General features: G+C 38.0%; 1 protein-coding gene across 1 annotated transcript; it reads left to right on the top strand.

Annotated features, from left to right (window-relative positions):
* The first annotated feature begins 4,557 nt into the window (after positions 1 to 4,557).
* IL18 (interleukin 18) lies at positions 4,558 to 21,293 on the top strand. Its single transcript, XM_063095344.1, has 6 exons — positions 4,558 to 4,725; positions 12,240 to 12,326; positions 13,116 to 13,127; positions 16,486 to 16,620; positions 17,430 to 17,563; positions 21,072 to 21,293. The coding sequence occupies exons 2-6, from the start codon at positions 12,248 to 12,250 to the stop codon at positions 21,291 to 21,293; spliced, it is 582 nt and encodes a 193-aa protein (XP_062951414.1). The 5' UTR covers positions 4,558 to 4,725; positions 12,240 to 12,247.
* Positions 21,294 to 22,951: the final 1,658 nt, after the last annotated feature.

Raw genomic sequence — 22,951 nt, 5'->3', positions numbered from 1 at the left:
TCACTTTAAAGGACTGATCTTTATTTTGATACCATGTACTTCCTATTTTTTTTTTTTTTTTTTTGGTACTAAAAGTGTCCTTTCAGAGTTCCAGTCAAGATGGTGGAATAGACGATTCCCAGCATCATTCTCTCCCACAAATCAACCAAATTTACAACTATAAAAATGTAACATCAGCCAAGCTGGGGCCACTGGAGTTGAGGGGAAGAAGAGGAGACACCTATGGAGTTCATGAAGGCAGGAGAAACTATGATGAGAGAAAGAAAGAGCTCCTCTGAGCATTTCGGGCCACGGCTGCTTTAAGGCTCGAGCTGATGAGTGCATGGAGCAGAAGCCGGCAGAAGCTGCAGCTGTGCCCTTCAGATGGAATTACTTGGAGGCAGCAGGGCAGAAGAGGGCCTTGGCGGCCCCCAGGACAGCAAGACCACTATTAGGGTTCCCATGGACCCACACAGGAGCGAGGAGCCAGAACAATTGAAAAAAGGGAGCCATTCAGAGGCTGGTGAGTCATCGCAAGGGACCAGTGCAGGGCCCATCCCATGGGAAGTGTTTGGAGTGTGGGTGGTGGGTGAGATGGAAACACTGGGAGAACACTGGGACACAGCAAGGACAGACACCCTCCCCCCAGTCAGCACAGGACTACTCAGAGGAGAATGGTCAGGAATGCAGAATTGCCTGGGGTGCAGTTTGATGAAAAAACTCAGGCCCAGATCAAAGATGCTACAGAACACAGATCCACTGGGTCTCTGGAGAGCCAGAAGTACCTATAAGATCAACCACTAAACTCTGAGCTGCACAAAAAGCCTTCCCTAAGGAAACAGCAACAAAGTGGCAATTTAAACAACCACACAGCTCAAGTACTGGTTCCCACAGGAAGTTCCCCTGTGTTAGAAGCAAAGGGCAAAAAATTAGTTCTGGCCAGGTGTGCCTGGGAACTGGAGGCTTGGATCCGGGGACTGGACCCCACACCCACTTCCAGGCAAACTGCGCCAGTGCCTGGGGCCAGCCCGGAGACCCGAGGCACGGAGAAGGGGACTGGACCACCTCCCACAACCAGGCACACCATGCCAGCACCTTGGGGACTGCCTGGGGACCTGAGGCAAGGAGAAGGGGAACAGACCTCTCTCCCACAACCAGGGACACCATGCCAGCACCTCGGGGCCTGCCCAGGGACCCAGGGTATGGAGAAGGGGACTGGACCACCCTCCCACAACCAGGCACAACATGTCAGCACCTCAGAGCCCACCCAGGGACCAGGGCATGGAGAAAGGGACCGGACCTCTCTCCCACAACCAAGCACACCAAGCCAGCACGTTGGGTCCCTCCCAGTGACCCAAGGCATGGAGAAGGGGACCAGACCTCTCTCCCACAACAAGGCACACCACTCCAGCACCTCGGGGCCCACCTGGGGATCCGAGGCAAGAAGGGGACCGGACCTCTCTCCCACAACCAGGCATACTGCGCCAGTGCCTCGGGGCCCACCTGGGGACCCGAGGTATGGAGAAGGGGACCAGACTACCCTCCCTCAACTAGGCACACCGTGCCAGCACCTCAGCACCCGCCCAGGGACCCAGGGCATGGAGAAGGAGACGAAACCCCTCTCCCACAACCAGGCACATCAGGCGAGCTCCTTGGGTCTCACCCAGTGACCCAAGGCATGGAGACGGGGACTGGCCACCCCTCCCACAAGCAGGCACATGGTACCAGCGCCTTGGGGCCTGCCCAGGGACCAGAGGCGTGGAGAAGGGGACCAAACACACCCCACAACCAGGCATACTGCCAGTGCCAAGGAGCATACCAAAAACAGCACCTCCACATGGGTGGCCCACCACAGCCACCACAATAACAATGGCTGCCGCAAAAGCGGCTAGACACCACAACCACCATGCAGATGGTCTGCCAACCACTGGAGTGCATTCACACAAGAGTCACCAGCAGAGACAAAGAAAAGAAGAGGATGTCTCTTTCCACAAAACCCATTTCAGAGTGACAGAAGAAGCATCTGCTCTATGATAATGTTGGGGGACCTGATCACATCTCTCAGCATTGGACAGATCATCTAGGCAACAAATTAAGAGTAACCATTATTCTTTCAGAAGGAGAGAAGAAATCTAGGGCAATTAGAGGGGGGAGGGGGAGATAATGGGGGAAAGGGGAGAGATTGGACAAGGGGCATAAAGAATAATTATGATTTGTAACAATATATATGCTAGTAATATTGATTTAAGCAACATATCTCAGTGTTCAACCCCAAAAATATGTATAATCGATTTTGATTCAATAAATAAAATAAATTTTAAAAAATAAATAAATTTTAATTTTACTTTTAATTTTTAAAAAGTTTCCTTTCATGAAAGAAAAGTATAAAGATTTTTAAGTTTTTTAATGTCTTTACTTAGTAAAATATAAAGTTGTCCACTTAGTGTTTATCTTTTCTTCATTATCATTATTGCTGTTATTATTCTTAATGGTATGTTAAATCCAAAAGTCTGAGAAATACTTGATCTAATTCCTCTCCCAGCCTTCACATTGTATGATATCTAAACAGGTGGGTATCCATCTGGTTCTTAAAATATTTCCAAGTAAAATTATTTCACCTAATGCATAAATGCTTTCATCAGACTAAGAGAACACCATGGACTTTTTTTTCTTTTTGGCAGCTGGCTGGCAAAGGGATCCAAACCCTTGACCTTGGTTTTGCAAGGCTGCACTCTAAACCACTGAGCTAACAGGCCAGTCTCTTATTTCGTTTTTTAAATCTTATCCATTGTATAAGCAAAATGGGTAAGACTAAGTGAGAAGTTGTAGAGGGTTATAATTATCTAGTGCTTTAAAATCTTCGAAGGGCTGTCATCATGATCTCATTTAATCTTCAAAAACAACTCTATGAAGTACACCGGACACAGACATTCAGGTTGCTCTATATCAAACAAAAAAATATTCATCTGAAAACTTAGAACTGTGTAAATTTTACATTGTATATATTTTCAGCAGGAGAAAACTCACTGGCAATGGGCCATTTAAATTAGAACTTGTTTGAGGCTCTGCCTCTGATTCCTGTTTGGCCCCATTTCATGCTTTTATGTTAATTGGACAATACAGTTGGAAGATAAAAACTTGTGTTTCAAATTTAATCACATGTGTATTCTTATCACACACGTCTTAACATGTGAAAATTTTTTTTCTTTTGATAGTCACCACACCAAACACCTCCAACCAGCCTGCCACAGACTTCCTTTGTTATCACTGCTATGGACATGTTTTTATGACTTTATAAAATGAAAACCCTATCTTGTTTAAAAAAAAAAAACAACTAGCTGCTTTTGTAAACATTTCGTTTCCAAATTCTAGAACCCCTGCGTTTTCATACCATATATAGTACTGGCAAAAAACAAAAACAATGCCACCTTGTATAATTACCTTGCTAGCAAAGTAATATAATTCAGTACATGTTCATGAAAAAATTGCCTAAGAAATTTTGTTTGTTATTTTCAAGGCCGTGATTTTTGCACCCTGCTCTTTAAGAATTACATTTTAGAAGACTATAGTTTTCTTCTTTTTTTTTTTAATTTTAGAGAAGACTTTTTCTTTTCTCCACAGCTGGCTGGTACAGGGAACAAACTCTGGACCTTGGTGTTATCAGCACCATACTCTAAGCAACTGAGCTAACTGGCCAGCCCAGGAGAAAACTATTTCTAACAGATTACATATAAGCCCTAAAACATACATCTCCTTAAATCATATTTTAAATATTTTAAGTCAGAACTTTGCCACCATTCCAGGAATAGAAAGTTTTAGCACTGGAAACTGCAAGTAAATATTTGTTCTGGTATCTGAATTTTAGCATCCCCGCCCCCAAGTTTACTTTCTGTTGCTGAAAATAAGAAAATTATTGAATAAAATTCTAATGATGGGATGCATTTTGGCTTGCATCTGATATAGCAGATAAAGGCGTTTTATGAAAATGGACTCCTTCTATTCCACTGAAAAGGAAATCTTAATGGACTTTATCAACTATCCTTTGACCCCATGTCTGGCTTGGGGGAAAGGGGAAATCCTGAATGTGGTCATAAAGTGAACGAAATAAAATATTTTGCAAAATGTTCTTTCTTTTAAAAAAAAAGTTATATTAAACATTTTAAGTGTTATGACAGTATTGTAGGAATTGCTCCAGTAGGGCTGATTATTTAGCACTGTTAGATAAGAAAAAAGTTTTGTGCTGAAATGTGACCAGAAAGTTTCAAAACCGAGAGACTGATGCTTGAAAAGAAGATGCTTCTAATGGACTAACCAGGTGCTTTCCTTGAAGTGCTTGATGTACTTCTGAAAGAGGTACAGGTTTTGGAAAGGCCAGAACCCCAGCTTTTACAGAAGAAATTATCTCATTTAAATAGTGATTTTACATAAAAAGAAATACCATTTCAAGTTCTATTGCCCTAGGAAAGAGACCGGGTTTGAAGGCGGGTCCAAGGCGTGCCAGTGGCAGTCTCCTCCCCTCTATCTTCTTCCTCGTTCCCTCCGGAGCACTTGGCCCTTTCTCCCCAGACTGCTGGATCCAACAAGCAGCAAGGAGTTCTGTCTTCGGATGCTTTCTGCATTCCTGGCTGCCTACTCTGGCTGTTGAAGGGGCAACCACTTGCTAAGATCTACATCTAAGCCTCAGGAAATAGAAAGGGACTTCAAACCTTCCAGATCGCTTCCTCTCACGGGCAACTACTTGGCACGGTAAGAAATATCATTCCCCTTTGTTTGGAAACGCAGGCATGGCAATTGGAGATTAAATAAGCTAGAAAAGCAATTAAGAAGAATTTAAGTCATGACTATGACACTACTATGATGGGCAGTCAGCAACAACATAAGGAACATAAGCAAAATCAGAGAAGATATTTTTCTCTCTTTTATCAACTATGAGAGAGTATCACTTTAGAGCAACGGTTCTCAAACATTTTGGTCTCATACCCCTTTATACTCTTTAAAAATTATTGAGGACCCCAGAGAGTTATTATTCCTCGAAGTTATTTACTGTGTTACTGTAACTTACTGTATTAGAAATTAAAACAAATTTTAAAAATATGTATCTAGTAATATATTTTAAAATAACAAAAAGCACATTACATGTTAGCATAAATAGCATTTTAAATTAGAGATAAGTATGTATTCTGAAAATATCTACTGTGAAAAGTGACATTGTTTCTCATTTTTACAAATCTCTTTAATGACTGGCTTAATAGAAGACAGCTGGATTCTCATTTTCCATTCAGTCTATTGCAGTATCACACAGAATGTAGCCTCTGGTATAAATAATTAAGTAAATCATAAAATAAGCAAGCTTGTTTTTAAAGGGAGTCTCAACTCTGAATTGATGATATTACAAAAAACAAAAAATTTGCCCACAGTTGATAATCTTGTGGAATCTGCAATAGAACCCTTGGTTTGGGCTGCAGTTGGATATTATAGCATTCCCCAGGAGAATTTTATTTCACAATAAGGAAGAGGCTGAATAAATATCTTTATTTTGAAGTTGAATAACAAAAATTAGGATGCCCTTAAATTCCCCTTTAGTTTTGCCTATATTCAACTATTTTAAGTGCTGTTAAATCTTCCTTCAAGTTATATTTTTACAAAGATAAAAAATATATATCTTTTTTATCTGCAGTGTTTTCCCATTGCCTATGAGATTAAATTCACACTCTGCTACATGTCTTCCAAAGCCCTCCATAATCTAATCTTACCTTACCTCACTGAAGGACAGCAGGACTGTTCCACTACAGTCAAAAATGGCTCCATTCAGTCTACCCCCCACCACAACATGGTTTTGATTATCACATAAATGCTCTTCCATGTCTTTCTCCATCAACCAATTCTTTTTCTTTCTTTCTTTCTTTCTTTTTTTTTTTTTTGGTGGCTGCTGGTACAGTGATCCAAACTGGTGCCCTTGGTGGTATAAGGCTGTGCTCTAACCAACTTAGCTAACCAGCCAGCCCACCCATCTACCAATTCTTAACCATGCCTTTCTCCTTCTATTCAAATATTAAAGCATTCTTTCCATATAAATTCAATTCTCCTTTTTGCAAAAGATCATTCCAACTACATTAGTTCCATTTTGGCTTTTTGCTTCAAGTCTGTATTTAGCTGTTGATTAAATATACCTTTTATAATTAATTGTCTAATTTTTGAAGTCTTCTACTCCCACCTCTTCTTTGCCGACATACATACATTCATAAGATTGCAGAATTTTCAAGGACAAAATGTTTTACAGAACTGAAAAGTTATGTTTTGATCTTGTTGCTGTCAAGATGATTACCTACCTGATTTTAGGGAATTAGTTATGTAGCATGTTTCCTCATTTCATCCTATACCATTCCACAGAATTGGAATTCCACAGTAAGGATAAACATAATAATAGATGCTTTTCAAGTTCAAGGCTTTTTTACTTTTAATCTAATAGCATGTTTTTAAACTCCTGGTGGCTTAATGATGCTGGTTATATAATAAATATGCAATAAATATATGCTGTCTTAGAATTATGAGGAAGTGGTTACTAGGGCATTTGCCACATATAAATTGTTCTCTCCTTGCAGCCTTAGCTAGAATCTAGAGTTGCAGAATGCTGAAGCTTGGGAAAAGACCTTAAAGACTGACCATCCAACTTCCTTGTTGTCCACATGAGGAACCTGAGACCCTCAGAATTAAGTGCCTTGCCCCAGACAAAATTGGAACTCCTGTGGCCTAATTGCATCTTGATATTCTAACAATCATTAGCCTCTGGCTAGTTTTCAAAGGCTTGTATAACTAAAACTTTTTTTGTTTCAAAGAACCAATTGTTGCTGCATGCTGCTGGAACAGTCTTTCTGAGGTGGTTTATAACTTTAAAAAAAAGTTCAGTAGTCTTAGAATCTTAGATGAAGTATTCAAAGCATTTTAATCCAATCTATGGAACTATAATTTTCACAGATTAGAGTTAAGAAGGAAAAGGAACATGGATGAGAAAGAAAAAGAGGAAAATTGGAGAGAGGATGGAAGGGAAAGAGAACACAATACTTGCAATCATAGATGTATGGAGACCTAACGAAAAGAGTAGTAAAAAAAATAAATAAACAAACAAATGAAGAATTCACATGAAATAAGAAACTACTGGGGAAAAAAAAGAAGGGGAAGAATATTAGAGAAATTATTCTATTTTTAAAAAACTGTTTTCAGGCTTCCCTCATTTTCTTTCTCTTTCTCGTTGGCTTTCAGATGAAGTGAAAGTTTTAAGACAGAAAAGAAATTCCACTACTTTCTTTCCACACTGTTTTTATGGCAACAAGGCTAATTATAGCAGACATTTATTCATTTAACATTTATTGAGCTCCTACTATGTAGTAAGGTCTTTCCAGATGTCAAAGACTGCGGGGTGGGGAAGGATAACTCATCTTAAAGAAACTCAAGATTGAAGCTGGGGAGCCCTACTTGTAAGCAGAGTAATCTTACTTCAATCTAGTAAGGGCTATTTCAAAAGCATAAACAGTGAGTGAGAGGAAGGGGGACTTGGAGGAGAGAGTGATTAGCTAGGAATGGAGAAGTCAGGGAAGTTTTCCTAGAGGAGATATTGAAGATAGGACTGAAAGGATGAAGGGTGAAGAAGGGTTTGGCAGGCAAGAAAAAGCCGGGGAAGTGCTAGCCTGGCACAGGGAATAACTGGCAATGATATGGAGTGGAGAAGAGTGTGGAAGTAAGAAAACCAAGTAGAGGAGTATTAAAATAGAAGATGCCAGAAGTGACGAGGGCTTGATTTAAAACAGTGCTGGTAGAGATGGAGAGGAGAGACCAAATTCTAGAGACTTTTTGAGTTAGAATGGACAATTTATCAGATAGGGGAAAGGTTAAACAAAGGAGTCAAGGATGACTCCCAGGTTCCGGTTTGGGGCAGGTTACTTAGGCATATTTGGAAAGGAATTAATTAGATATCTTACAGTTGGAACTATGGATTTGGAGCCAAAAATTCATATTTTCAAGTTACCTATCCCCCAATAACTACCACCATCATTCTCCTTTATAGCCAGACTTTGTAAACGAATAGTTTGTAATCAATGTCCTTACTTTTTTCCCCTCCCATTGTGTCATAGATCCTTGTCAACCTGCCTTTTGCTACCTCCACTTTACCCAAACTATTCTACAGGTAGCAAAACTTCCTAATTGCCAAATTCAATGAACAAATTTAAGCTTGCATCTAAATTATGGGGTCTACAGCATCTCATTTCAAGCAGCCTGTCCTTGAAACTCCTTTCTCCCTTGGCTTCTGTAACACATCTCTCTTAGATTTGCAAAACTGAACCAATTATTTTCCACTCAAGCTGTTTTTTCATTCTCTTTTTTTCTTAGTTCATGAGATAACCACTCAACAAATTGCCCAAGCCAGAAATTTTAAAGTCATCCACAGTTCCTCCTTTTTCCATTTGACCCACAACCAATCAGCTGAAAAATACTGCTGTTTTACATTTCTTGAATCCACTACCTTAGTTTGTAGCCTCATCAATTCTTAACTGTTAAAATTTCTTCTGAGGTTGTTTTCTGGCCTCTTTTCCATCTTGCCCAATAGAATCTATTCTCTATTCTGCTGCAAGAGTGAGCTTTTTAAAATATATGTTTGACCATGTCTTTCTCCTACTTAAGTCACTATTTTTTCAGGTAAAAATAAAAGCTCTAATATTTTAGCCTATTTAAACAAGGCCTTTATAATCTGACCCATCTTTCTAAGCTTTTGTCGAAAGAACTAAATTGCAAGTTGCATTTTATGTGAATTCAACTAGGCAAAATCAAGCTAATGCAATATAAAAATAATAGCCAAATGGAAATAATGTGAATTCCTCCAAGTTAAATTGTTTATCTAGAATGCCATAATTTCAAAGCTGATAGGCCAAATAAGGTGTAAACTGTTAACACTATTGCCACATGGAAGTGTCTGTTATACCTGGTAGAATTATCTACTTCAATGTTAGTATTATGTAAATGAAGCTATTCTTTAAATATCTCAGAAGTTCTTGAAACGCACAGGTTATTATTGTCCTATTTTTTCAATATAATAATTTGAAATATTTTTATGCCTGAAAACAATGTTTTCATAGTGCTAAGGGGTATTGCTACTGCTTGTGCTAAAAAAAATAAACTCCAAATAAATAAGTTGGAACAAAATTTAGATGCAAGAAAACAATGTTAAAAAGACCAAAGTACTACCGTGATAGGCTGTGTGGAGAGAGCACTCTACAAAACATGAGTAAATAATGCTGGGAACATTGAAAAAAAAAAGCAAGAATACATTTTGGTTGTTGTAGATTTATGCACTCTTAAGAATATCTCCTCCCATACTTCTACATTTATTCCCAAAGAAAACTTAATCTTGAACTATATGAGATCTTCAGAAATGCATTCTTCCCATAAAATGTGACTACATTTGCATTCTTTATGGCAAATGTAAAAATGATAAGACCTCGAACAACTCATGTTCTCTCAGCCTCTCTGCTTCCTGGCTTTTGTTCACCGTGTTCCCTCTTTGTGGAAGCTCTTCTGCTGGCCTTGAAAATGCCTGCCTTCTCTTTCAAGGCAGCGCAGTCATCACTTCGTCTGAGAAACTTTCTCTAACACCACCAAACAGAAAGAGAGGACCTCTTGTAAATCCAGCTCTTACAGCATTCATTACACTATTTTATAACTATTTGTATGTTCGTGTCTACCACTAGACTCTGAGTCACTGGAGGGTAGGAACTAAGTCTCGTTTACACGTGTTTCATCAGCTTCTAGCCCCATTCCTCATGCATAGTGGATGCTCAATAATTAATCAATGAATGAATTCAAACACAGTGTAGTACTATTAGTTTTTAAGGTTATGTATCCTTCTCTAAATCCATTTACTCATTGACTAAATACTGTAGTAAACACTAGTAATTTAATTCAATTCCTGTCTATACTGTTTGGTACAGTTCAGGTGAATAACTTTAATCAATATGTGTGTATGGGCATTAGCTCAGTTGGTTAGAACCGGTGTTATAACACCAAATGTCAAGGGTTTGGATCCCCCATACTGGCCAGCTACCAAAAAAAAAAAAAAAAACAGGAAAAGAAAAATATACATATGTGTGCATTATATAATATTAAACTTTGTAGAGAAGACCACCCTAGCCATTATTTCACCAGTTGATAACTAACCAACACAGACCGCCTCTCAGGTTAACAAATGTCTGCCTTCTCAGTTAATGCAATCGTTAAAAATTCATTCTGACACTAATAGCAGGCACTATGTTGAACAGTGAAGCCATAAAGGTGAGTAAAGAAAATGCCCTCATAGGACTCACAATCTAGTTTTTATGATTCTGGTTTTTAATCTTAAAGTTTTTTGTTTTTAGTAAAAAAAAATTTTTAGATTTAACAACCTTCTCACCCTTTGCTATACCTCTATTATTTTCCCATCAGAGTCTCCCTTATGCCGTCTTTTAAAAAATTAGGTGACAATTCTAAATTTTAAATATAAATATTTATTTTAAATTTAAATATTTATTTAAATTTAAATTTATTTTGCTTAAATAAAATAAATTTAATAATTACCCACATTTGGATGTGTGTAAGGAACTGAATCTAGAGAAAACTGTTAAATAGCCACCAACTAACCAGTATTTGGGGTTATCTTAATTTAGATTAAGTTTTTATCAACCGAGTCTCCCTGTTTTTGTTTTTTGTTTGTTTGGTTTTTTTTGGCAGCTGGCCAGTACAGAGATTGAACCCTGGACCTTGGTGTTATCAGAATCGTGCTCTAACCAACTGAGCTATCTGGCCAGCCCACAACTGAGTTTTAATTTTCTCCTTCCTCTACCATATATGCTTGGACTTAGATTATGCTCTACCTATGAGCATAGATTTATAAATATTCCCCAAAATACCATTGACAACTGTGACCTAAGCACATTCTTTGGAGTCCCAAATATAATTGCCCGTAGGTACCTAAGGCACTGCTGAACTCTAGAGTTGGGCTTCCTAATATTTTTGTGGCATGGACCTCCACTGGCAATCTGGTGAAGCCTATGGACCCCTTCCCAGAATAATATTTTTACATGCATAAAATTAAATACTTAGCCTTATAGAGGAAACCCGTTACACTAAAATAGAGTTATCAAAAAATTTCTAAACAAATTTTGAGATAGTATATATGTGCTTCTACTAACATATTAAATAACAAGATCTACTGGTGTGATTAATAACTGTAATTTCAAAGTAGTAATGAAGTTAAGCCATATTTCAAGATCTCTGCAACAATTGTAACGTAATAGTAAATATATACTTCTGTTAGTGACAGAATCACAGATACTGCTAAGAATACTGTGGTTTGTTTCCTACAGTACTAATGGTAGGAATGCTAAATTTTAATTAGAAGTTGGTGAAAATAAATATGTATTTTTTTCCATCCAATTTCAAAGATTTCCCGCATTTAGAATCCCTGCTCCATGACAGAATCCTGAAAGGATACATACCTTATTGGAGTGAGGTGAGGTGGGCCAGAGGGGAAGAGCAAAGAGAAGAATTTTAAATTGTTTATATCCTGTATTATTTGATTTTTATACAGCAAGGTTGTATTTATTTACTGCTTGTATAAAAAAACATAGTATAAGCCAGACTCCAGATCAAAAGCGGCTGCTGCTTAGGGAGAAAAAGGGCCATCAAATACCAGTGCCCTTCAGCCCTCTCCTACCATATCCCTACCCCCAAGGGGAAAAAGTGTTTTTATCATTGCGTCACCTTTGCACTTTGACTGAAGACATAAACCTTCAGCCTTTCACCTATGGGAACCCATTGGTTGTGATACAAGGATGGAACCAGTCCCTAGTTAAAGGACAGGATTAGGTGTGTTTCGGGCATCCTCAGATGCAGCTATATTTATATTGTTAATGTATTTATATTTCCCCAAGGAATACTAGAACAATAATTCAGTTAAATAGTAGGCCATTTATCTACCCTTTATAATATTGTTTAAAAATGAAAAAAATACTTTCTAAATTCCAAATATCTGATGGTTTGTAGGAGAACACTTAAACATAGGTATTCATAAGCTGAAACTCCTGGCATTTGTTAAATGTCCAGAGCGTTCATCAGCATACTAGGTGATAAACTGACTTCTGAATTTGGAGGTAGTACAAGGTAATAGGAAAAGGTTTCTTTTACATAAAAAGAACGGTCATTTCCTTTTAACAGAGGCTCTTTGCATTCATTAGGAATAAAGATGGCTGCTGAACTGGTAGAAGACAATTGCATCAGCTTTGTGGCAATGAAATTTATTGACAATACACTTTACTTTATAGGTAAGTCTAAAGCAATAGGACAAAAACATGGTTCAGATAAATGCATTCAACCAGAAAAGATGTTGTGAGGTGAACTATGAGGTGATTACTTTTTGTCACCAAATTCCATTGTAATATTAATGACTCTTTTTTCTGAAAAAAAAAATTGGACATCTAGAAATTAACCACAACATGCCCAAGGCCTCAGCACTTTGTCCCACCACATGTCCTGGCACTTTAATTAGCAGTAGCCCACTCAAGGTGGCAGCAGGTGCATATCATGAAAATACCAACAAACTGAGTACATTTGGGAAATAGGATTTCCCAAAGCAAACTGGCAAGTGGTATAAGAGATACCCTATATCTAAAGTTCTGTGAGTGAGTTAATACCATTTTATGTAAATGTATTTGACAAATAAAAATTGATTCTTATGTTTAATCTTCTGTGAGCAATTTGGCTTCATTTGAAAACTTCATGAAAAAGACCTTAAGTGACTTTCCATTTAAGCAATAAATTTAAAGGTAAAATCTATCACTTTATAAAATTTTTTTTCAGCTACATATTAAAAGTTATAGATCCTAAGTTTAAGTTTTATATCTAACATACTTGAGAATACAATCTAATGAGCTTCATTTTATGGGCCAATTATATAATATTTCTCATGAAGGCCAATGAAGGTCATCCTCAGTAAAATAGGGGTTAAAGAATGAGGAGCGGCAGAAAAGAGTAGTGAAAGGATAGGGTAAGAGGAAATTCTGAGTTGGAATATAGAATTTAACCTATTTTGTTTCTCCTTTTTTCTCCCTTAGCTGAAAGCGATGGTAAAGTATAAATGTATTTATTTTTCTTTATAAAGTAAGTAGCTGCTTGAGACATATTCATATCACCATTATCAGCTGGAAGAAACTGTCCACGTGGTACCAGTTTATTTGGGAAGCCAGTCTTCTCTGTCAAAGGAATGGAGACTCAATAGGACAGCCTTGGAATGAAGAAGACTGTAAGGGAGACAAAGAAGAACCTTCTACCAAAATTCCTACACCTGAGGAAATTCTCCAGCTCTTAGAACCTGCAAAATAGACCTTGCCTGTTACATAGGTCCTAAGATTATCAGGGAGTCATTGATTCTCTGGAAGTCATAGGAAAGGGGGACTGAAACAAGACAATTGTCCAAAATCAGTAACATCTTTCTTCTTCAATCTCCTGTCTCAGAAATGCTTTGGGAAGAAACCTGAGAGGTTCCCAGGGGTCAGAAAACTTTGGAAGTAGAGGAGATGGGGCAGAGGGGCGGTGGGGGACGCACAAGCCAACCACATACAAAAGCCAAGATATAAAAGCAAGCGTGGCACGTATGAGGAATTAAAAGTAATTCGGAATGTATATAGAGTGGGAGTAGCAGAAATGATGAGAGAAGCTAGAGTGATAAATAGGATGTAGATCAAGTTCTCTTATTCCCAGATATGAAATTTGGACCTTATCTTGGGGGTAGTAGGGATTCATTAAATAGAATATGTATTAGATAAGATACCGATTAGTTTGCTGTAACAAAGAGATCAAAAATATAGTAATTGAAAAAGACAGAAAATTTTTCTCTCAAATAAAGTCCAATAGACAGTTCGGTGTTGACACAGCTGAAGGCAGCCTGATGATGTTGGGATCTCAAGTTTCTTCTGTCTTGTTATTCCATCATCCTCTAGTTGTTGAACTCATTCACATTGAAAATCATCATACTACCTGGGTCCATATCTGAGTTACCAAGAGACAGTCAAGATAAGAGAAAGACCCATTCCTTTTAAAGGCTGTACTTGGAAGTCGTACACATCAATTCCATTCATATTCCATTGACTAGAGTTTAGTCACGTGGCCACACCAACTGCAAGGAAATTTGGAAAATATAATCTTTGTAATGTGCCTCATTAAAATTCATAGGTAACATGATCATATGTTTAAAATATCCTTCTGGCTTCAGTCTAAAGACTTGATAGGACAGAATATGGGAGACCGAAAAAAGAGGATGCTAGTTAAGAAGCTATTATTTTAGTTACTATAAGAAATGATGGTGACATGAATTAAGGTAGGCAAAGTGGGGTGCCAGTGAGGAGCTGTGAATGGAGTTTAGAGATACTTAAAAGAATCAATAGGATAAGATTTGGGGTTAGATTTGCAAGAGGATGGAGAGGAAGGCAGAGAAGATGATGCCTAAGTTTTTTCTTAGGCAATTTGTACCATTCAATGAAATAAACATGGGAGGAAGAGCAGGTTTTGGTGTGTAAGGCAAAGAGGAAGACAGATGATGAATTTAGTTTTGGATCTTGAGGTATCTGTGAGACATTCTAGTGGAGATACCCAGTAAACTCCTGGACATTGGTTCAGAGCTCAGGACAAAGATTTGGGCTAGGTGTAGAAATGGCATCTGAAGCTATAGGAGTAAAAAGAAATCAGAAGAAATGTGTAAATGAGAGAGTGAAAGCCAAGGAGTAAACTCAGGAATACCCACATTTAAAGGATGCAGTAGAAAAGAAGCTAATAAAGAACATAGAGCAGACTAACCAAAAAGGAAGAATAACAACCAAGAGAATGCCACAGACTTCCAGGAGAGCATTTCAGGATGGAAGTAATAGGCACTGTATTGAATTTTGCAGCCTTGAAAATCAAGGGCCAGAAAGCATCTATTAGATTTAGCAACAGGGAGTTTGATGATCTCAGTGAAAGCAGTTTGATGGAGAAATGGAGCAGAGACAGATTACAACATGTAGAAGAGTGAATGAAAAGTAAGAAAATGATGCAGACAGTTCTTGCCAGAAGCTTGGTTATTAAAAGGAGAGAAACAAGGTGCAGAGTGGGATAGGGTTGATGGAGGGATTTTAAATCTCAGAATGAAAAGCTTTATGCTTTTCTGATTATAAAAATAATGTGTTTATTGTAACTAATTCAGGCAGTGAAGAAAGATAATAAAATGAAGATAAATGGAAACATGAAAGTCATCCAGAAATAATAGCTATCATTTTGATGTAAACTTTCTATACTTCTTTCAGTATATACGTATTTATACACAAATGCTTATATTTTTTATTAAAAGGAATTGTACTATATACCCAAACTTCTTTTTCTAGTTAGCAGTATATATGGATGTCTTTCCATGACAATGAATAATTTCAGTTATGTTAAATTCATAATATTCTATAGTAAGTACATATCAAAATTCATTGAATCAATCCCCAGTTGATGGCATATAAGTTTTTTCCATTTTGTTATTAACAGTGCTCCCATAAGCATTCTTGTACAAAAATACTTACACATTTGTCTGATTGTTTGTTTAGGAAAAAATCCAGGAAGTAGAATTGCAGAGTTGATAGAAGAGAGGGGATGATTGGTAAATCAAGGTCTCAGTAGAGGGTACACGCAGAACACAAATGGGATCAGTTTTAGATACCAGAAGGGACAGTTTTTCCACATTTTCCCTTGGGACAAGAGGAGCAGAGGACATTACTAGTGGTGCCACAGTTAAGTTTGTAAGTGGAATAGCAAGAAATCATTTACTGATAGTGAGAACAGAGGTGACGGCACAGGGGTCCTGAAAAGAGTGAAAAGATCTGAAATTGCAGCTGTGGGCTATGGAAGAGATTACCGAACTGGAAAATAAAAAATATTGACAGTTGATGTGCTTGTAATGGCACCAATTGGAACATTTGTATAATTGTTCATCAGCAGCTCTTGGCAGCCAGGTTTGGAGTTTTATAGCTGAAAGACAAATGAGTGAGAGATTTAAGGCACTGGCAAAGGGATAGATAAAATGGTGAACCATGAGGCCCAGCTGCACAGGGAAGCAAGAGAAGACAGGAAGAGGTTAGATAGGAAATAAAAGAGTCAGGAGACTGGAAGACTGATTTAGTGATGTTTAAGAACACGTAGAGTAAAAGCGTAAGAAAACTAAAAGGATAGAAGAATGGTCAGAAAGTAGGGTATTTGAAGTTAACATTTCAGAGGTATCATGGTTCTGAGTGGTGAAAAGAAACAGTATGCCTGTACAAGTAAGTTTAAAAAAAAATAGGCAACTTTATCATAGCTGCTTCTGGAACAGGCAATTATAATTAATAGTTACTGAAAACTCAAATATATAGTATGTCTATTGGTAGATTTAGGAAAAAAACTTAATTTTTAAAGATTTAATGTATATTGTAGAAGGCCTGGAGTCAGATTACTTTGGCAAGCTTGAACCTCGACTGTCAATCATACGAAATTTGAATGACCAAGTTCTCTTCATTGACCAGAGAAAGCAACCTGTGTTTGAAGATATGTCCGATTCTGACTGTACAGGTATTTTTTTTTAATACTTCCAAACATAGAAATGACTAGCTGCTACTTATTCCATTTTGCTACCTACATTTTTCTACACTAGACCCAATCCTTAGATGAAAAATCACAGGGGTAATAATAATTTTACTTATGTAAACTTTCTAGGGCATCCATATTTTTTAGTTGGGGTGAAAAATTGGATACAGTAAAGACATTGGTAGGGGTCATACCACTCTGGATATACCTACACTTGGATCACCACACCCTTCAATATAATTGCATTATCCATGTAAGATCTCTATAACATTGGATCCTTAATCCCTGCTAGTTATAGCTGAAAATGTTAATAGCATTTAAAAACTCAAAATTAACAATAAATACACAGGCATTTCAAATGAGTTCATCTTCTGCCAGAAACTTAGAGTGCCTTAGAAAATGAGTAAGTTTACTGTGCCTCCCAAGGTATGAATTCCAAATGTCAGAGTTTTAGACTCAGCTGAAGCAATGAATGTACATTCTTGAAAAATACAGAATTTCTACCTTAAGAAACTTATCTTTAATATTCTATTTAGCATTTAAAAGTGAAAGACAGTCTTTTAGAATTCTGAGTATCTTTAATATACTCAAAAAGTTGCTACATGTGTGTTGTAACACACAATTAAATGTATTTTAAGGAATGTTTGACCAGGATAGTCTCCTGCTGACTGGCCAAATCTCAGAGTGCTGGAATGGTAAAGCGTCTATTAAGAACTGTCCTTCGGTTAAATTTTCACAAATACTGATTTGCAAAATGATTTTTAACTAGTGTTCTCACTTGATGTTTATTTCAGATAATGCATCCCAGACAGTATTTATAATGTACATGTATAAAGATTGCCATGCCAGAGGTATGGCTGTAACCATCTCTGTGAAGTGTAAGAAAATGTGTACTCTTTCCTGTGAGAACAAAATTATTTCCTTTAAGGTAAGACTGACCCTTACTTTCTTTTTACTTATATTAGTGGACAAAATTAGAAAACCCAAATATCTTCGGTCCAACCTTTTGTCTAGGAATTGCAAGGAGAAGAGAGAACCACTAAAATGGTTAATTACTAAAAATTGTCAAACTCTTTAACCTCTTGTGATAACGTGATGGTTTTCCTGAGCCTGTCATAACCTGGGTCTTCTGAATAATCAATTTATATGTAAATAATAATATGAAATACATATGTGAATTATATATTTATTTAAGAATAGCATGTGATTTTCCAGAATAAGCCCTGCTACATAGAATAAAGCTAATTGTTCTTCTGTAAATTCACTACTTTATAAATTACAATGATAATATTTTAATCCCTAATTATTTTGTCACTGCTTCTTAGCTTGAGCCTTGGCCACATCCTTCAGCTTTCAATTGATGTTATGTTACTTTTAATGTTAATCTTATTGAATAAAATTAACAAGATTAACTGTAAAATAATGCCATAATTATCTCAAAGCTAGATATAAATTATTTCTGACCACTACTTTTTTTCTCTATTATTCTCCATTGTTATTCTCTATCATTTTTCTCTATTTTCACCATTATTATTAGATAAACAACCATTAACTATAGCTACAGACTGACCCAGAAAACTTTTCTCCCTTGAGAGCAGCCAGGCAATGCTCCCAAACTGACAGTGCTTCAAAGGAGAATCACATGTCATGAAGACTCTCTGAGTGGGGATTTGCCAACAAAGAACTGCTAGGATCACCAAGTCTCCACTAAAAGAAAGTTAGGGTATGACCTTAGTGGAAGTGCTAAGGGGCAACATGGGAGGGAGAAAAAAGCCACTCTAAAATGTAATCCAAGTAAGAACAATCTGTATGCAACAGATACAACATCCAAATAAGTCCCTAAACCATCTCCTTCCAACTAGAATGCCACCCCTTCAGGTGGCAATTTGAAGTCCCCATTCTAGACCTGATAGGCAGGAAGCTTAGTTATCATCATGGCATTAAAGGGCTGGGATGGAAGAGCAGGGTAGAAAGGGTTAAACATGTTGTTACTGAGCAACAGAATCAGAAGGAAAGGAGATAGCCAAACTCATGCTATGTGGGGTAGAGGAAAATCAGTGCAGAGGCAGATTCAGAAACTGGGATAAGCTTGACCTACCAGTGTATTCTTGTTGGGAGAGACTGGTAAGAGTGTTAAGAAGATGAAAATAATGCTTGTAACATAGTAAGAACTGGGGAAAATCCAGGTCGGAGGGAGCCTGAAGCTTATACAATTTGGTGGCCCTTTTAAAGAAAGAATATAAAATTACCAAAGGCTTAAACTTGACAATTTGTTTAGAATAAGAAAGAAGGGGGGCCTTAGAAGAGACCTGTGCAAGTGAGGGGCTCTGACACTTAAGCTTCATTAGCTTCATAGCAAATCCGCTTCTGGAAGGAACTCAGTAAATATTAGTTGGAGGGATACAGAGAGAGAAGGAGGAAAGGAGGGGAGGGAGTGAGGGAGTATGGGAGGGAGGGGTAGGCTAGGTCTAGTTTCAGCTCTTGCTCTTTAATCCCCCCCTCCACTAACGAGGATCCTATCAGTGGTTATAAATGTAGACTGGGTTCTAGATAATGAGATACAGCTGGCTGCCATTATGTCCTCATTTTTCTGTGTTGATTACTAGCTATAATTCCTTTAAAGTTCTTTGGGCAAGAACCTTTACAAGGTCAAGAGGTATTCGCTTCAAGAGGTATTCACTGTCAGTGTCTGTTTCTTACATATACTATACATCCAGGCTTGACCAGGGTTCTCTGAGACTTTTTAGTGCACTTGGGAGAGGACCAAAAGAACAAACATTAGGTCGAGCTTAACTTTCGGGGGTTCACATTCATCCCCTCCTGATGTAAAGAATTCCTTGGCCCTTGGAGCACTCAAGTGTCACCAGGTAGGGCTTTCCAAGTTGGGGGTTCTCCATGGTCACTGAGATTGTTTCCACACCCGTTTGCTGTGTACCTTGCCCATGATGGCTGTAAGTGGTCAACACCAAAACCAAGGAAAGTGACTGCCCCAGCATTTCCTTGCTTCTATTCTGAAATGTGACACTGGACTGTGATTAAAGTGATAGCCTGTTCTACTTATCCACACTCCCACCTTCAACTATAACTTTCCGTGATAGGTTTGAACAGGCTCATCTTCCTCTGTAATATTAACAGAGCTTTTGAAATTTTGGGTAAGGATTATTTCTCACTTACACGTTAGACTTCACTGGGAAGTTGACTCCTGCAGTTTGGAGTCTCTGCCTAAATTATGGTACACTGTAGACAACTGCAGAATTAGACACCAGTGGGGGGAACTAGTTTATATTGTCATCAGCTCAGGATCCACACTGGTAAAGGACAAAGGTCAAGAGTTATGACTGTCAATTCCATAACTGAGTGAGAAGTTGGAAGTACCCCTCAGACTCTTTCAGGAGTCTTAGGAGGATGATGAAGTGCTATTTTAATTCTGGAGGTTTTTCCATCAGTCCTGAGAATCACTTTGCTACCATGGGTTCAAAATTAAGTCTGAAATGTCTCCACTGGTTCCAGGATTAACATGAAAGAATGTTGGGTGGTCTCCATATTTTCTATTTCTTCCTGAAAAAATAGGCATGTTACAATAATAGGAAAAGTGCAAACAGTATTAGCAGTTGGATGGGCAGCAGGTTTATAGTTTCAAGTAATCTAGCCATTCCTCACAGGACCTATTTTGTGACTGAAAGACACAAGAATCAGCATTTGGCCTTTCAGGGAAGGGCTCAGCCAAATAGACTATATTCGGGACAGAAATTCAAGGCTACTATGGAACTAGAGCACTTGGCAGGGAGATAGAGTCAAGGGCTGCTGACAGAGCTAGTACAGCAGGGCTATGCAGGAACCCAGGACTGAGCCCTAGAACAAGTACTGGGTCTATTTACAAGAAGTTTCAGTTCTAGGCTCCACTGAAAGCAGGAAGCTCAGCTCCTTGCACTTCCTGCCTCTCTTACAGTTGTCTCAGAAACTAGAGCTAGCCTAGGTTTATGGGAGGAGGTCATCAATGTCTTTAGCTGTGAATGGTTGGAGAGGACAGGAACCATTCTCCAACCTTAGCCCAAAGAGATTGTGGTGTTTGCTGGAATGCTACATTAGCCCAAAAAGGTTGTGGTCTTTGCTAGAACTCTACTTCATCTTGAGCAGATGTGGACTCCACTTGAAGAGAAAGGAGAGGAGAGAAGGAAGCTATCTGATAGATAAGGGAAAACTAGAGGCTTGGACCTGCATTCCATGATGGGAAGTGTCAGAGTGGATAGGGAGAATAGAAGATTAGGTATTAAGGAGAGGAGATCAGTGTTCCTATATTCAGAGATTGTTTTTCTTAACTTTTGAGAAGAAAAATGACTATAGTTCTGTTTCATAATATATTTCAAAATAAGCTGCATATATTCAAATTTTTCTGACCTAAAAATATTAGGTAATACTGTTTTTTTTCTCTGTAGGAAATCAGTCCTCCTGATAATATCAATGACACCAAAAGTGACATCATATTCTTTCTGAGAAGTGTTCCAGGACATGATGATAAGATACAATTTGAGTCTTCATCATATGAAGGGTACTTTCTAGCTTGTGAAAAAGAGAATGACCTTTTCAAACTCATTTTGAAAAAAAAGGATGAATGTGGGGATAAATCTTTAATGTTCACTGTTCAAAACAAAAGCTAGATATTAAAATTCCATAACTGGAACTTTCTGAGTTTTTGTGTTTCAGAATGGTTATGAGAGTTTATGAGCCAAATTATAGTGGTGAAATAAAAATGAATAATGGTCTCAAAAGATACCATTAAGAAGTGAATAAGCTTTCACAAAATTGAATTGACTGTCCCTTATTGTTGCTTTGTCCCCCACAGATTTGTCACCCCTTTTCCCCTGGGTGACAGAGCCACAAAGGATTACTCAAAGCCCATGTCTTCTGAGCAGTGAGAAGCCCCGAAGTGGTTAATCTCCCAGAACCCTCAAGCGAGAGGCATTCCTTCAATTTGGGAAATTAACCACGAATTTGGGTTCCCTTCTTGTATTTATTCTCCAGCCCAGGAAGTTCCAGCAAGAGACATAGGTGGGGTTATAGTTTAAGAATATAGGCTGGTAACTTTCAATAAAAACAAGTCAGATGACATTCCATTAAGGCAATTAAGTGGCCCACCAACAAAAGCTTGATCTTAGCAAACATTCTCTTTTTACAGCAATTTCCCAGTATCTTTACATATCAGTCAGTAACTTGTCTGTCTTTGAACCAGCAGCCTTGCTGTGCTACAACTCTTTATCTTACAACAGAGACTCAATAGCCTGGGGAAAAATTCCTGTTTTTTGTAAGGTCAATATTTGAAACTGCAAGGCTTTGGAAAACCAGGCCCTGTGAAGTACATTTGTTTTATAGTATACTCCACACCTTATCCAAGTGAATAACTGTAAACAGATATGAAGGATCTTATTGGAGTGAGGAAAATGTTCTAAAACTAGATACGTGATGGTTGCACAACTTGGTAAATTTCCTGAAAATCATTGAATTGACTACTTAAAATGGGTGAGTTTATGGTATATAAATTATACCTCAATAAGGTTGTTTATTAAAAAGTCAGTTTAATCAAATTTTCATGTTAGCTTTTATTGCTTTTTCTTTCCTATAAAAATAAGATATTTGTCATGGAAATTAAGAAAATACAAAGAAGCAAAGAGAAGAAAATTTAAATCACCCATCCTTCTATCTTCAGATAACCATTTTTTGACATTTTGGTATAGGTCCTTACAGTTTTTCTTTCTGTAGGAATGTAGGCTGAAAAAACACTCCCTACCCCTTCCCCTAGACAAAATCTGGTATGCCTGTACAGCAATCTTTTCAAAGTTTCAGTTGAAATTTAGGACAGGGAAAGAGAGAGCTGAATTAAGATTGGGTATAAAGGACAGAAAGAGCTGAATGGCTCTGCATAGGAAAAAGGGGGACTTGAATTCAAGTCTTCACTTGACTTTTCAAAACAAAACAAAGTAGAGCCTGAAACAAGGACTTGTGCAGAGGTAATTTATTCAAGGGATGATCCCAGGGAGAAGGAGTGAAGAAGCTGGGAGAGTAAGAGAGGGAAGGTGTCAATGCCAGTAGAAGGTGTGTTGTCAAGGTTGTCACTGTGGGTCTGATTTGTCCAGGTCCACCTAAGAAGCATGCAGAATGCCTTCCAAAATGATCTACCTGAAGCAAGGGAGGCAGGGATATTTACCCACCAGCTCCTGACACCCATGAGTTGAAGGTTATCCCTGGGGGTGTTAACCCCACATTTCCGAGCTACGCTTGGCCAGCCAGATTTACCTTTATTTTATCTTTCACTTTATCT

Source organism: Cynocephalus volans, chromosome 4 (assembly GCF_027409185.1).
Source record: "Cynocephalus volans isolate mCynVol1 chromosome 4, mCynVol1.pri, whole genome shotgun sequence".
In the NCBI taxonomy this organism is placed as follows: domain Eukaryota; kingdom Metazoa; phylum Chordata; class Mammalia; order Dermoptera; family Cynocephalidae; genus Cynocephalus; species Cynocephalus volans.
This window is presented reverse-complemented; position numbering and strand designations above follow the sequence as displayed.

What these genes read in the sequence shown, in the direction of transcription:
- IL18 (XM_063095344.1), top strand. Translation starts at nt 12,248, where the DNA reads ATGGCTGCTGAACTGGTAGAAGACAATTGCATCAGCTTTGTGGCAATG. An exon ending in GTCCGATTCTGACTGTACAG is followed by an intron (nt 16,621 to 17,429) that starts GTATTTTTTTTT and finishes TGTTTATTTCAG; the next exon opens with ATAATGCATCCCAGACAGTA. An exon ending in ACAAAATTATTTCCTTTAAG is followed by an intron (nt 17,564 to 21,071) that starts GTAAGACTGACC and finishes TTTTCTCTGTAG; the next exon opens with GAAATCAGTCCTCCTGATAA.